This window comes from Mustela erminea, chromosome 14, assembly GCF_009829155.1.
Source record: "Mustela erminea isolate mMusErm1 chromosome 14, mMusErm1.Pri, whole genome shotgun sequence".
Classification (NCBI taxonomy): Eukaryota; Metazoa; Chordata; class Mammalia; order Carnivora; family Mustelidae; genus Mustela; species Mustela erminea.
Genome location: NC_045627.1, coordinates 89,582,631 through 89,597,322, shown reverse-complemented (window position 1 = coordinate 89,597,322; position 14,692 = coordinate 89,582,631). Strand labels below are relative to the sequence as shown.

General features: G+C 51.9%; 1 protein-coding gene across 1 annotated transcript in view; it reads right to left on the bottom strand.

The window, feature by feature from the left end:
* Window positions 1–8,753, bottom strand: part of GLRX3 (glutaredoxin 3) — a 32,650-nt gene extending 23,897 nt beyond the window's left edge. Inside the window, exons 1-2 of the mRNA XM_032312459.1 lie at window positions 8,621–8,753; window positions 1,940–2,048 (exon numbers count right to left, since the gene is read on the bottom strand). Of these exons, the coding sequence (XP_032168350.1) occupies window positions 1,940–2,048; window positions 8,621–8,709 (198 nt within the window). The 5' untranslated portion in view covers window positions 8,710–8,753. The remainder of the gene's footprint in view (window positions 1–1,939; window positions 2,049–8,620) is intronic.
* Window positions 8,754–14,692: the final 5,939 nt, after the last annotated feature.

The following is a 14,692-nucleotide window of genomic DNA, read 5'->3' as shown; positions in this document are numbered from 1 at the left end:
GGCTCCATGCTCAGTGCAACGTCTCTTGAGATTTTGAGATTCTTCCCGCACCCCCCGCCCCATGCAGCTCCCCTCCACTCACGTGCTCTCTTTCTAGAATAAATAAAATCCTAAAAAAAATATTAAAAAAAAAAAAGAAAAAAGAAAAAACAGGAAAGGAAGAAAGAGAAGCAAAACTACTCCACAGAGTGAATTTCCAGAAAGCAACGCCTCCTGGGAGGGCTACCCACCTCATGCGGTCAGCCTCCCCATGAAGAGCAGGTGCACTCAGGTTCCGGAGTCCCCGACAGATAAGGACGTCCCAACCCCTGGCATATTCAGACACTTAAGCACTTCAACAACTTACAATCTCACTGCCAAGTGTGGTACCAATGTGAGAAGTAATTCTATAGTCGCCTTAAATAAATCATTCAGATGGCAACTAAGAACAATGTGCTACCTAACCAGTAACATTATACACATAAAGCCAGACATGCAACAATTACCATCATCTTGATTAATCTTATGATTGAAATGTTTAATCATTCATTTCACTGGTAATCATTATCTTTTATCGCTGACCAAACATGCAGTATTAATGTCTCCTTCTATTATTTATATTGGACATTTTAGGGTTACATTCTAAGGTTACACTATACATTTCATTGGAATTTTAAATAAGTCCTTAAATTTTAAAAAGCTAACTATTACATCTATATCTGCTCTACCTTCACAAAAAAACACTGAAAAGATTCATGCAAAATTAATATAAGCAGTCCCCTCTTTACAGGGTGGGATACCAGGGCAGACAGGGAAGGTACAGGGGAGCGTTCTCACTGTCTACCTTTTACGCTGCTCTGATTCTGAGACATCTAACTGCAAAACCTATTCGAAGCACACTTACCTGTATAGAAATTGCCTGAAAATTACATCGCCTATTACACAGATGAATTAGTCTGTCGGAATTCTGTTTTCAGTTTATATAAAAAGCGGAAAATACAGAAGATACCACTTTTAGCCCCATCTATGGGTATAGCTGTCAACATGTGCTCTCAACTCACTAATTCTGGTTTTAAAAAATAAGGATTTGGTACTTTTTGTTTCTTTAAATCCTAAGGATTCAAGCTCTTGAATACAGGGTGTGCCTTCCTTCTCAAAACTTCATTTCTAAGATTCCTGACTCCTATTTGGGCTTTGTTGCCTCAACCAGGACTAAGTCCTGAATGACGGCATTAAATGTGCTCAACCAGGTGAGCTGATCTACAGCCTCGACCATCACCTTCCCGGCACGTGCCCTCACAAGAGACAAACCGGGGACGCAGAGTGTGCGACGCTGGGAAAAACAAGGCAAGGCGGGGAGATGCTGGGCTCTCTTCTCCTCCGCCTCCTGAACAGGTGAGAAAAGCTTTCCGTTTCTCCTGGGGGTCTGCATGGACCCGATCGCGGGCAGCTGCTCTGCCTGTTCCCCTGCTCCCTGGCGGCCTCCACACACCCTTCCTTCACTGGCTTTCCACATCTCGCCCTGCGCTTCTAGGAAGGAAGCTTCGTTAATATTGTTACTATACTCAAACCACGACGATCCGCAGTGAATGACCCGGCTGCTTCTGCCGGAAAACATCCCCGCTGCCCACGCTGCAATTTCCTGGTTGTGTCCTCCCGCCACACGTGTGTTAGGGAACGAGTGCTGATGATCACGGTACTTGGTACTTGAGAAATGCAAAACAATTTTAAGATTTTTAAGAATAATCTCCTGCAGGCAACCCGGTCAAGATCCCCTTGCTTTTAAGAGCTTCTTCTAGATCTTCACTTAATAAACCTTTAAGATAAGAAGAATAATAAATCTACTGCAAAAAGAACACTAGCGGCAATTACGCACACGGGGAACTCCACATCCCTCCCCGCCTCCCCGGTACTGGTGCAATGCAGTCGGCCTCCTAAAAAACGCGGCGCACAAACACACCTTCACGAATGACACGCGAGGCCGCTCTTTGGCCAATTCCGCCATCACGTCGTTCATCTGGGCACACTGTGGGGCCCACGGCGCCCAGAAATGGACCACAAGGAGGGACCTGGAAATCAACAAAATACAACGTTTTAAAGTTACAGTATCTTTAGAAATAAGGAAACACTGACACAGGTTAAATTCTGTTACCAAAACAACCTTCACAAGAAGTGCCTGAATTGTTTTTCTACTGCTAGAATTCTACTGTATTAAACACAGACTGGAATATAAGGCTTGCAACGTCTTAGCAATCTTTTGGATGAATTTTCAAGTTAATGATATTTCTTGAGTGAAGACTTAGCTCATATGAAGTGGTTCTAAATATTCATCCATCTCAACTAATAGTCAAATAAATCAATTGTGTTTTCAGACCCTTAGGATAGGTGGAAACTAGACTGCGGCGGCCAAGACGCCCGTCGGTGACAAATGGCCACACGTGCACAGTCACTCTGCAGCCTTCACTGCTTACGCACAGCACTGTGATGCCAGTGTCTAACTGTGACCATAGGAACAGGAATAAAATGTTGAAAATGCAAAGCACACAGGCAGAAAACAAGGGAAAAAATGGAACTCATTTTCACAAAGACGGGCTTTTTTTATATTCTACCACAAAAGATTTTCTAAAAATTGATGGTATGAACAGACAGAACAGTGGATTAATAAATTATTGACTAAGTTCTTGGGCATCTCAGCATGTATTTATCAACTATTTTCATATAAAACAGTCTTGGCTAAGCTATCCTTCAAGTCTGTCTTCATATTGAACTGGAAACCCCTTCTACAGGATTCTAAGTACAAGTTATAACCATCCCCAACCAAAAGAATCTGAAAAATCAGCAAGAAAACACATTGAAAAATACGTTATCTAGAGAAAGGAAGGAAGGGCTACTAACCTGTGGGCAAGAAAAGGAGTGGCAAACCGTAAAACCCGGGGAACAATACAGCTGCGAGAAGCAGGAGTCTCCCACCCAGGGCTGGGGAGCAGAAGCCAAGGGAGGTCCTGGGGGAGAGGTAGGAGGGGCAGGATCTGGTGACCTTGGAAGCATGTCGGGAGACGCCTAGCTTCCGGCTCACTGACTGATGACGCGGGTGGCAGAAGCCGCTCATCACGTGTAGAGGCCGCCGGCCTGGGAGGACAGGACACCTGCCTGGGGAGCTGTCAGCGACGGTCCGGAGCACAGGACAGAGCCCGACTTGGAAATCAACAATAGAGCAGGCACCGAGCTCTCCTACACTACAGGATAAAAGACAGAGGTCAGAGCCTCTGGACTTAATCGACAGTAAGTTAGGACAGATGGAGGAAAAGGAACCCAGGCAGTAGACCAGAGAATGAAGCCCAAAAAGCACAGCAAGGTTAAAAGGCCTCCCAAGGGGCACCTGGGTGGCTCAGTGGGTTAAGCTGCTGCCTTCGGCTCAGGTCATGATCTCAGGGTCCTGGGATCGAGCCCCGCATTGGGCTCTCTGCTCAGCGGGGAGCCTGCTTCCCTCTCTCTCTCTCTCTCTCTCTCTGCCTGCCTTTCTGCCTACTTGTGACCTATCTCTGTCAAATAAATAAATAAATAAATGCCTCCCAAAAGTCAAGAAAAGGATGTCGAGAACCAAGGAGTGACAACCGTCCAGTCCAGCCGGGCCAGACGGCAGCATGCAGGGACTGAACGAAGAAGAGGCTGTCGGGGGCTAGAAATCTGCACTCGAAGAGAGCTGCCTGTAAACAGAGAGAGTGCTAGGCAGAGGGGAAGAAAGGATCAAGGGATTTGCTTTCTTTCTTTAATGCAAGCAAATCTTCGTGTTGGTTTCATAGGGTGTAGTCCGGGGGGAGGGAAGGATGAAGATGCAAGAGAGGCTGAGGGTACCAGCTCTCGGGGGTGGCAGGAGAGGGCATACAAGAGCGGAGAATTCACCGTGAGGGAAGGGACAGCCTCCTCTGGGTCAGGAGTGAAGGAATCAAGAATGGGTAAAGCTACAAATAAATGTTAGATGTTGGGGGGGGTAGTGGGGGAGGCTCCTGAAGTCCGGTTTTCCCAGGCAAGGAAGCAAGGTCATTTGCTGAGGCCTGCAGTCATAGACAGCAGTGAGGAAGAAGGGAGAGCTGCCCAGGGGCACGCAAGAGGAAAGCGCGAAAGACCCAGCCAAGGCTGGAAAGGATGTAGTGTGGGTCCCTGACCCGTGGGTGTCCAGCAGAACTCAGAAACTTCCATGTGTGGTTGGGCGGGCCTCGGGGTCTATGGCAGAGACTGTGCTGTGTCCCTTTCCTCCTGGCACTGAGCCTGACGACACTGCTCGGTCATCCCTGCCGCTGTCTGGGGCCCTGGAGCTGAGCTCTGGCCAGTGAGCCTCTGCAGAGGATGCTGGGGAGGCCCGAAGGCCCAGGGCTCCCACAAAAGGACAAGAACTGCACAAGAATGCTGAAAGCAGGGGCGCCTGGGTGGTTCAACTGGTTAAGTGATTGCCTCGGGCTCAGGTGGCTGTCCTGGAGTCCCAGGACCCAGTTCCACGTCAAGCTCCCGGCTCAGAGGGGGGTCTGCTTCTCCCTAGGACCCTGCCCCCCCAACTCGCACTCGCTCTCTCTCAAATACATTTTTAAAAAAATTAATACATAAGTCAATAAAAATGCTCACAGCGTCATCGGACACAACAGCCAAAAACTGGAAATAACCCCAAATGACCACAAGCTGGAGAAACCGTTTTATACGGTTTTATATGTTTTATACGTTTTAAACAACAGAATACTCGTCGGCAGTAAAAAGGAACCACCTACAGGGGCACACAACATGCACCTTAAAAACATGATGCAGAAAACATCCTAGAGGTACAAGACCATGAGCTGTGTAACTCCATTTACATCAAGTACCAAGAACCGGCAAAACTAACCTATAGTAACAAAGAGCAGGTCAGTGGCAGAAACTACGGGAAAGAACATTCTGGGACTCTATGTTGTTTTGAATGGTGGTTACTTTTGTATATATGACTGTCAAAATTCATCGCACCTAGCTATTAGGATCTGTGCATTTCCTTATGGTATGTTAAGTAATGCCTCATCTTTTTAAAAAAGCCAGGATACCACTTCTAACTAAATTGAAAAAGGATTTTTTAAATAATAATATTCTATGATTAAAAAAAAAAAGATGGAAGAAACCAATCATTTCCATATCCTACTGGTAAAGATTAAATTGGAACCTTTCAGAAATTTCTTACACACTGTCAAGTATCCTAAGAAGTAATTAAAGACACAAAGATGTATATATATGAGTACTTTCCCATGATCTTACACAACATTTAACAGGAAGAACCAATTCTTCAACAACACTATAGCTTTTTTAATGGTCCTATAACAAAATATTATCAAGCCATTAAAAATCATTTCAAAAAACTTTAATGACATGGAAAAATTTTCACAATGACTGTATTTTTTAAAATTTTAAGATATTACCATTTTTAACAATATGAACTAACATGCAAAAAAAGATACCCTTTAAACTAATATACTATTGTGTATCAATTATACTATAATAGTTTAATAAAAAGGAAAAAATGGCATACCCACACAACTTAAATTTCATTACCACAGACATGGTTTTGAAGAGTAATTTAAATCTTAATTTAAATGTTCGATCTTAACTTCCATATTGTAAAACAGCAATAATTAGGGACCCCTGGGTGGCTCAGTCGCCTAAGTGTCTGCCTTTGGCTCAGGTCATGATCCTAGAGCCATGGGAAGGAGCCCCACATTGGGCTCCCCGCCCAGCAGAAGCCTGCTTCTCCCTCTCACTCTGCCTGCTGCTCCCCCTGCTTGTGCTCTGTCAAATAAATAAAATATTTTTAAAATATTTTTAAAATAAGCAGGGGGTGCCTGGGTGGCTCAGTGAGTTAAGCGTCTGCCTTTCGCTCAGGTCATGATCCCAGGGTCCTGGGATCGAGCCCCGCATCGGGCTCTCTGCTCAGCAGGGAACCTGCTTCCCGCTCTCTCTCTGTCTGCCTGTCTGCCTACTTGTGATCTCTGTCTGTCAAATAAATAAATAAAATATTTAAAAATAAATAAATGTGTGTGTGTGTGTGTGTGTATAGATAGATAGATAGATAGATAGATATTTTTTTAAATATAGGGCACCTGGGTGGCTCAGTCAGTTAAGCATCTCCCTTCCACTCAGGTCCTGATCCCGGGTCCTGGGATAGAGTCCCACACTGGGCTCCCCGCTCGTGGGGGACCCTGTTCCTCCCTCTCCCTCTGCTGTTCCCCCTGCTTGTACTCTGTCAAATAAATATTTTTTAAAAATATTTAAAAATTAAACAAAATACAATAGAAATACCTGATACCCTGGGATACTGGAAAGATCAAACAAAAATATAAAAACATTTGAAAGATAAAAGCATGGTATTAATATTAGTAGTAACTTTACATTAGCCACAGTAACCTCCCACGGAGACGCTCAGCTTCCGAATGAAGCAGCACTGCCAGGAGCACAAGGATATAAACCTGAAAGGAACACAAACGCTGCCGCCCTCTCTCAGGTTCCAGGAAGAGTGCTCTCTGCCTGCATGAAATCACCCAACTGGCACAGTGCACTGTTTGAGGAAAAACTTTAAAGATCAGGTTCAAATCCCAACTAATACAATTTCAGACAATGCAAGGAACACCAGCTGTACATCAGCAGAACAATTAGTGCTCAGTGAACAGCTGTGTCCCTGTCCTACTAGGTGCTCTGCGCCGCAGCGACTTATCCTGAGGACACCAGCTACCATCTACCAAACACCATCCCATACTAGACTCTGGAGTATTCTACAAATGGGTCAACCCTCTTCCAATTCCTCTGCAGGTGGGAATCACAATCCTCACTGTATAGACGAGTGAGGTTTCAGTGATACACAAACAGCTGAGACGTCTTTAGGAAAGCTAAAAATACAGGTTATTTTTAAGATTTTATCCATTTACTTGAGAGAGGAGAGCACCAGCACAAGTGGGCAGAGGCAGAGGGAGGGGCAGGCTCCCCCCTGAGCAGGGAGCCGGACGCGGGGCTCGATCCCTGCACCCCGGGACCAGGACCTGAGCAGAATGCAGACATTTAACCCGCGGAGCCACAGATGCCCGGCCAAAATTTCAATTCACTAAACACTTGAAAACTGAGAAGTGGTACTCAGGAAGTCGATTTTTTAATGCTTAGGGCGACAAGGGCCGTTTGCTACTTTTCCGCGCTTCGGTTTTCACCAACACCGGCCGCGAGGTGCTCCCTGCGGTCGCTTCCAGGGCCTGCCGCACCTGGTCACCAGGGAACAGGTGTGCGGTTTCCTGCATCACTTCGGTACACGCCACCGGCAGGAGCACAACCAAATCGCACGGCCTGTGCGATCTCAAGGATCTTTGCGATAAAAATGAAACATAAGAACGAAAACGGGCAGCACGAGGCAAAACAGTCTTTCGGACGCTGAGGAGCGGCAGGCGCACACGAGCCCGCCCCCCGCGCCGCCGCCTGCGCGGCCTGAGTCGCCGCCACCCTGCGTCAGCAGGACGGCCACTTCCCCTTTCCTCCCCAACACTTTTCCAAGGAAACCCGAACGTCCAGCGGGCCGCTCCGGCTGGCGCCGGGAACGCCGTCACCTCCAGGACGCGGCCGACCAGGGCCGAGGCGGGACCCGCCGCCCCGCACCGGCGACCGACTCCCCATCCCACCCGCTCTCCGAGCACAGCGCTACCGGCCTCCGCTTCGGGTCCGGCGGGCAGCACAGGGCTGGGGCGCACGGGCCCGCCCTGCCCGGAACCACGCAGCCCCTCGGCCCCGCACGCGAGGCGCGGTCGCACGGCCCGCATCCTCTCCTGCGCCGGCGGAGCCGCACGCCTCGGCCACGTCGCCTCCGGGGAAACTGAGGCCCAGTCTGCAACCCGCCCGGGGGCTGCAGGGCTAGTTGGAGGCGGGGCTGGGGCAGCCTCGCGGGCCGTGGGGCCGGGCTCCCACCCGGGCTCCCACCCGGGCCCGCCGGCCTCCAGGTGCGGGGCCGCCCCGGAACCCCGGCCTGCACGCGCTCCCCGCACCGTCTCCGTGCCGGGGCGGCCCGACAGCGGCAGGCACGCGCCCCAGACCCGAGCGGACCGCGGCCGCCGGCCCCCGGCCCCGGCAAGCCTCGCGCGCCGGCCGCTGAGCTGCACCACCGGAGCACCGTCCGCTCCGCGGCGCCCCGAACGCTGCGCGCCCACCGGGCACGGCCGCCCCGGCAGCCGCGCCTTCCAGAGCCGCCGCCGGCGGACAAAGCGAGCCGGGCCCGCGCCTCGGTCGGGCCGGCGGGGTCCGCGCACCCGCTACCCCCGGCCCCGGGGCTGAGTCACCGCGTCGCCCGAGGCCCCCGAGGCCGCCAGGCCGGGCGGCGGGGCGGGGCCGGGCCGGGAGGCCGAGCTCGGCCCTCGCTCCCCCGTTCCTCTGCCGGGGCCGGGCGGCCGGGTCGGGGGCCGGGGGCTCGGGGGCCGGGGCCGGAAGCCGGGGGCTCGGGGGCCGGCGGCTCGGGGGCTCGGGGGCCCCGCCGGTCCGCCGCCCCAGCAGGCCCCAGGGCCGGGCGCGAAGGAGCCGGGCCGCCCCCGCCGCCCGACAGGCCGCCCCCCGCGCGCGTCCCCGCCGCCCCCCGCCCGCCGCCCGCCGCCCGCCGCCCGCTCACTGGGCTCTGAGGCGCAGCAGCTCCTCGAAGTGCTGGGCTGAGCCGACCTCCACCACGGCCGCCGCCGCCTCGGCCGCCCCCGCCGCCATGCTGCAGCCGCCAGACAGGAGCAATCGAGCGCGGGCGGGCGGCGGGGGCGGGGCCTCGGGGCTGCGCACGGAAGCCCCGCCCCGGGCCCCGCCCCGAGCCCGGCCGGCGCCGGCGGCGAGCGCGGAGCCGGGGCGGGGCTTCCGGGGGAGCGTCCGCGTGCGGGACCCGCGCGCTGCAGGCTCCCGCCCCCAGCCGGCTCCGCACGGCCCCCGGGCCCCGCGCGCTCTGCGCCGCTCCTACGGCCGCCGGGGGCAGGGGTGCGCGCGGGTCACTGAGTGCAGGTGAAGTCTCGAGGTCTGGGCATTCAACAAGATGACATTGAAACCTAACATGAAATTAAGTAGAAGACGGGGATATTACCGAAAGTGGGAAATCACGCTTAAAATACAGTAAGAGCCACGAGGAACTGGATTTTGGTTTCTGTGGTTTTTTGGACACAGAGATCACAAGTAGGCAGAGAAACAGGCGGGGGCGGGGGGGAGCAGGCTCCCCGCTGAGCAGAGAGCCCGATGCGGGGCTCGATCCCGGACTCTGGGATGGTGACCTGAGCCGAAGGCAGAGGCCCCAACCCATTGAGCCACCCAGGAGCCCCCGAGGAACTGCTTTGTATCCCAGCTGCAGTGGTACATATGCAAAGCTAAACATGGGATTGCATGGGACAAAACACACGCGCACACACACACACACGCTTTCCAGTAACACTGGGGAACCCGAAGAAGAGGGACGGATGGCGGGAATGTGGACATCCCGGTTGAGATTTCGTACTACAGCTTTGCGGGAGGTCATCTTTGGGGGAGAATATGCGCAGGATCTCTCTCTATTATTCCTAACAACTGCACGTGGCACGAAATTATTTTAAAATGTACCCAAAAAAGGCTTTTTTAAAAAATAAATGAAACCTAGCAATTACTATGCAAAAATGCAATAGAAGGTGGGGGGAAATAGCCCGTTGCAAAATAGGATGTATGTACTCCGATGGCCGTTTTAAACAGAACTATAGGTAAGTGAAATAGCATGACTGTTTATAAGCTGAACAGTACACAGAAAAAAGGTCTTCAGAAGGATATGTCCCAAAGTGTTAGCAGAGCTTGCCCCCAGAAAAGAGGGGAATCAAAGGGAGGACCTTCCCTTTTTACACCCGGTACTTTTTAGTGTCATTTGCATTTTTTCAAAGGACATGGACTGACTTTGTCATTTAAAAAATAATGAAACTGTAATGCACTAGGGAAATGTGCTATAGTCATTCTTTTTCAAAAAGCAGCAGTAATCACTCCGTCTAATGGGGCTGTTTTAAAAAGCCTGATTTTCCCTTTAAATGGAATTTGCTGAGAGCAGCACACACCAGCTACAGAGCACCTCTCTGCTTTCAGGAAACAATGTTAGGGAAAAACTCCCAGGTTACCTTTCCACTTCTGCCTCGGGCTCTCTGCAGCTCTCACTGTTGACATCAACAGGCCTCAGGGTTAGAAGCTGACCTCTGAGCTTTAAAACACTCTAACTTGGGGCACCTGGGTGGCTCAGTGGGTTAAAGCCTCTGCCTTCGGCTCAGGTCATGATACCAGGGTCCTGGGATTGAGCCCCACATCGGGCTCTCTGCTCAGCAGGGAACCTGCTTCCCTTCCACTCTCTGTGCCTGCCTCTCTGCCTGCCTGTGATCTCTGTCTGTCAAATAAATAAATAAAATTTAAAAAAAAAAAAAAAAACCGCTCTAACTTTGGCGAGAGAGACCAGACCGCTCTGCCAGGCCCTGAGCCCAACCAGTGTGCGGCTCTTGCTGGTGAGCGGCGGATCTGCAGGCAGATATACCTGCCCCTGCCAAAGTCTTCACCCTGCGTCTGCATTTATCACTCAGTGCTCTGTCCAGCTGCTGACGTAAAGACATCACCGCCTACCTACACACGGTAGCTAAGGAAAGGCCCAGATCCACAGCAGGGAAGGGGCCGCATCAAGACCCCCCCCCCCAGGCTTGCTGTTCCCACCTCAAGCCCACCTGGCGGCCCACCACAGCCCCCATCCCACCCACAGGCTGTTAATACCCTGTCTTCTCTCTATCCACGTCGCACCTAAAGGGGAAAACTCCTCATCATCATTTTAAACTGGTTTGGCATGTTACAGAGTATTCTGGACTTGGCTTTCCCAACACCCTGTTAGGGCTCAGAAGCTTAAAAACACAGGAAAGCAAGATACTGTGGCTGATTTTGACCTCTGTCCCCAGTGTGTGTTCATACCAGACACTGACCTTCTGCCGACCCCATATTTAAGCACCATGTAGCCATGTCCTATTCCCTTGCGGCGTCCCTTTTGGGAACCCAGTGATATTTTACCTGACGTGTCCCTGGGGCAGGGGCCTCTCCTGGGCTTCCATACTCTCCTCAGGCAGGAACAGCTGTCCCAGGACAGCAGCACAGTCCTGAAATGGGTGTTAGGTCTCCCCAAGGGTGCTGTGTGGCACCTCAGGGACCTGGAATGTGGCAAGCTTGGGTGATGGGTCTTGAAGACGGAAATCCTGGCCTAGGAGAGCCAGAGCTCTAGACAGAGCTGCAGGGGGCCTTCCTGGGAGCAAAGCAGGTCCACCGACGCTGGTAAATTGACCCGATTTTAAAGAAGAGTGTGTGCGAGAGAGATGGAGGTGTGATCATTTTTTCCGGTAACGACAGCTGACATTTACTGCTCCTCAACAGGCAAGGAACTATTTTAGCCGTGCGTTTTTAATGACACATCCTTCCTTCCCAGGGCCAAGTGTCTCCCTGGCAGGGCACAGGGCCAAGGGCAATGCAGACACCAATGAGCCATGGTGGGGAGGAGTGCCTGGACACGACAGAAGAGGACGGGAATAAAGCCCCAGCCTGGCAGGGGGGCGGGTGGGGGGCTGCTTCGGAGGGGGGTCAGGTTGTAAATTTCATTCCAAGGTGCTGAGAGACACAGGAGTTCGGAGAGGGAGAGAATGAGCCAGCCGTTTTTAATGGGCAAAGCATGGCATTAAAAAGTGTTATTCAAGTAAAATGGCCAATGTTTCCTTTCTTTTAAAAGAGACTCTTAAATTCCAATTACTCCGCCCCCGAAGACCAGTTGAGAATAACCCCAACTGGAGGGAATTAATTTCCTTAGGAATTTCCCTGTTACAAGATTAATGGAGCCCCCCTGCAGAGAAACAGTAAAACTGTAAGTACAGTAGATTTGCACCTGAAGGATACATATTTTAATTTCTGTTCTCAAGCTGGGATAACATCTTCTCCAGCTACTATAAAAAGCATAAATGAGCACCCGCACGTCTGCTGAGAACCCTCGAACATGGAGCTCCCCAGGAGGGGTCCGCACCTGGCTGGGGACGACCAGGAGTCCCCCCCTTCCCCCCACTCCCCGCAGGCTCACACTCTGTCCACACACACTGGTGGCCAGGGCTCCTAACCAGGGGCACGGTGACCACTGCTGGGTACAGGGCTGGGAAGCGCCCAAACAGCCCAGGGGCCTTCCAGGGGACTGGAAGTGACCAAAATCCAGAGCAGAATCCCTGGTCCCGATTCTGTGAAATCCACCCTAAACCCCGTGCCCCAGCCCTGCACTCACCCTGGCACCGCCCTCTCAAGAGACCACAGCTCTGGACACAGAATAGGGAGAACCAAAAGGTAGAAGGTCTGTGTCCTGACCTCCAGAGCCCTCCCTGGACCTTCTCACCCCCACTGTCCATCAGCTTTGGAGGCCCCTTCAAGATTGGGTCGTGGGGAGGGCGTCTCACAAACCACGTTGAAACATGCCGGCAGGCGGGATGTTCCAGCAGGTCCCGACAGTCAGGGACTATCCTGACGGGGAAGTGGCAACGGGCGGTGAGGCTTTGTCTGTCAACCCTTAGGAGCCCAGTCTTGGATCTCGGCACCAGTCGGCCAATTTTCTGTGTTCCTTTGCCTACTAGAAACTGCTTTTATTGGAAGAACTCTATGTATATGCTGGCTATAAACGTTGTTTATGCTGTCATAGCTAGATTTTTATTGGTTGTATTTTTGCTGCACTTGCTTGAAAAATAATTATTTTCAAAGAAAAGAAGAATTATATATCCAGTAAACTAAATAAGACTCATGTTTATTAGGGACCCCTGACAGCTCCTCAAACGTGAAAAAAGATTTCGAAGCAGTGAATGGACAATTTATGTGCAAGTTTATTTGTAAAACAGATTTCAAGACATACTTCATCTTGGCTGTGCCAATAAAAATACATTCCATTTCTTTTCAGATGTGTGTGTTATCTGATGGTTCCACAGCCCTCTGGTTTCTCCTAAGATGTGACTACATGGGTAAGCATGTACCCACCTGCTCACCTGAACTGGAATTGGGTTGAATGTTCTGGGCTTGCCACACACACACACACACACACGTGCACACACACATACACACACGGATATCTCCTAAGGTGCTCTCTAGAGGAAATATATTTATAAGAAATATATTCACAAATCTTAATCCAACTACTCTGATCTCCAAAAACACTTTAGTTGATAATTTTTAAATTCACATTTAATTATTTATAATTTATCAGGAAAAAAAGTCATCCTGAGAATTGACAGCCCGTTTTTCCATCCCCAGTGTAAATTCTAACTCTTCCACGCAGGGCCAGACCGGGCAGCGGGATCGGCTGCGGACTGTCTGCAGGCTGTAGGTGGCATCAGCTGCCTCCTCAAGCTGGGCAAGGAGCATCCTTTGTTGGGTGGCTTCTTTATGCAACATCGAGAGGCCACCGTTCAGGATTTACACAAACTGATTTTGTGTCTGTCGGCACTCTGCTGATCCACTAAGCACGTGCTTTTCCCTGACCTGCCAACTTCGAGCACCTTCCCGGGCCCTTCTCAGTTCAGTGGCTGACGTACCGGACATCCTGTGACAGCTCCCGAGTCCGTGCTGCGCCAGGAAGGCGTGCCCGTGCAGGGCTGGGGGAGAGGGAGGGTGCTGGCGGGGACCAGGGCGTCACTTGCACGCGCACATGCGTGTTTGTTTGCGGGTGTGACGGGGCAGGTGGGGATACCGGGACACACTGTTGATCATGAGTGTTCGTAATCTCTGTGAATGTCTATAGGCAGCTGCCTGTTGTCTTGGGTCAACTTTCCACATGGAACAGTACTGCGTGTGCCCATGTGTGTCTGTGTAGGTGTTCTCTAAGTCCCTCTGGTGTTAATTCTCTGCTCCCATTTATAATTCTTGCTTCAGTTTTGAGAAACTAAGGACACAGATGAACTCGATTTGGTGTCACAAACAGCATCGCTTATCAATCAGAAGTAATTCTTAAGGGAGCTGAGTTTTAACCAGGCGAGCTCCTTCGGGCTGTGCGGCTTCTGCACTGAGGTCCCACAAGGGCCCTTCCAGACACCGGCCCGGCACCCGTGTCATCTCATGTGAACGCGTGGCCTCGGGCGCGCCGACCTTGGCTTCTCTCACGGTCTGCTCTGGCACGGAGATGTGCGTGTGGAGTGGCCGTCTGGAGCATCCAGTGGGCCCCGTGCGTGGAAGCGGCCCTTCCTACCCGTGGAAGGAATTCAGGGTACAGAGGTCTGGGGCACACCGGGGACACACACGCACGTCCCTTGAAGACAGATCTCCGCAGCGCACAGCTCACCGTCCTTCGCTGGTTCTCAACACACGGCAGATGCCATCCCAGCCCGAGAAGCTGACCAGAACTTCAGTTAAATCCATGAGCACCGCAGTCTCACCCTTGCGTCAATGCCTCGAAATCCGGCCACACACGCCTCCTGCACTTTCTATTCTGTGAAGGAGAGCAGTGACGTTTCCCCGGGCACAGGACGACGGGGTACGAGGCTTCCGCTCTCGGTCATCGGAAGCGTGTACTCTTGGGCTCTTCCCGGGCTGCTGTGTGAACGCCGGCCCGGCACGACGGCCCTCGCTGGAGTCCAGTGGGCCGTTGGGGCGAAATGTTCGGAGTTCAGTGCACCCGCCCTTAGGGGCTCGGGAGCCCGGCTCCTGTCAGCAGCTCTTCTCC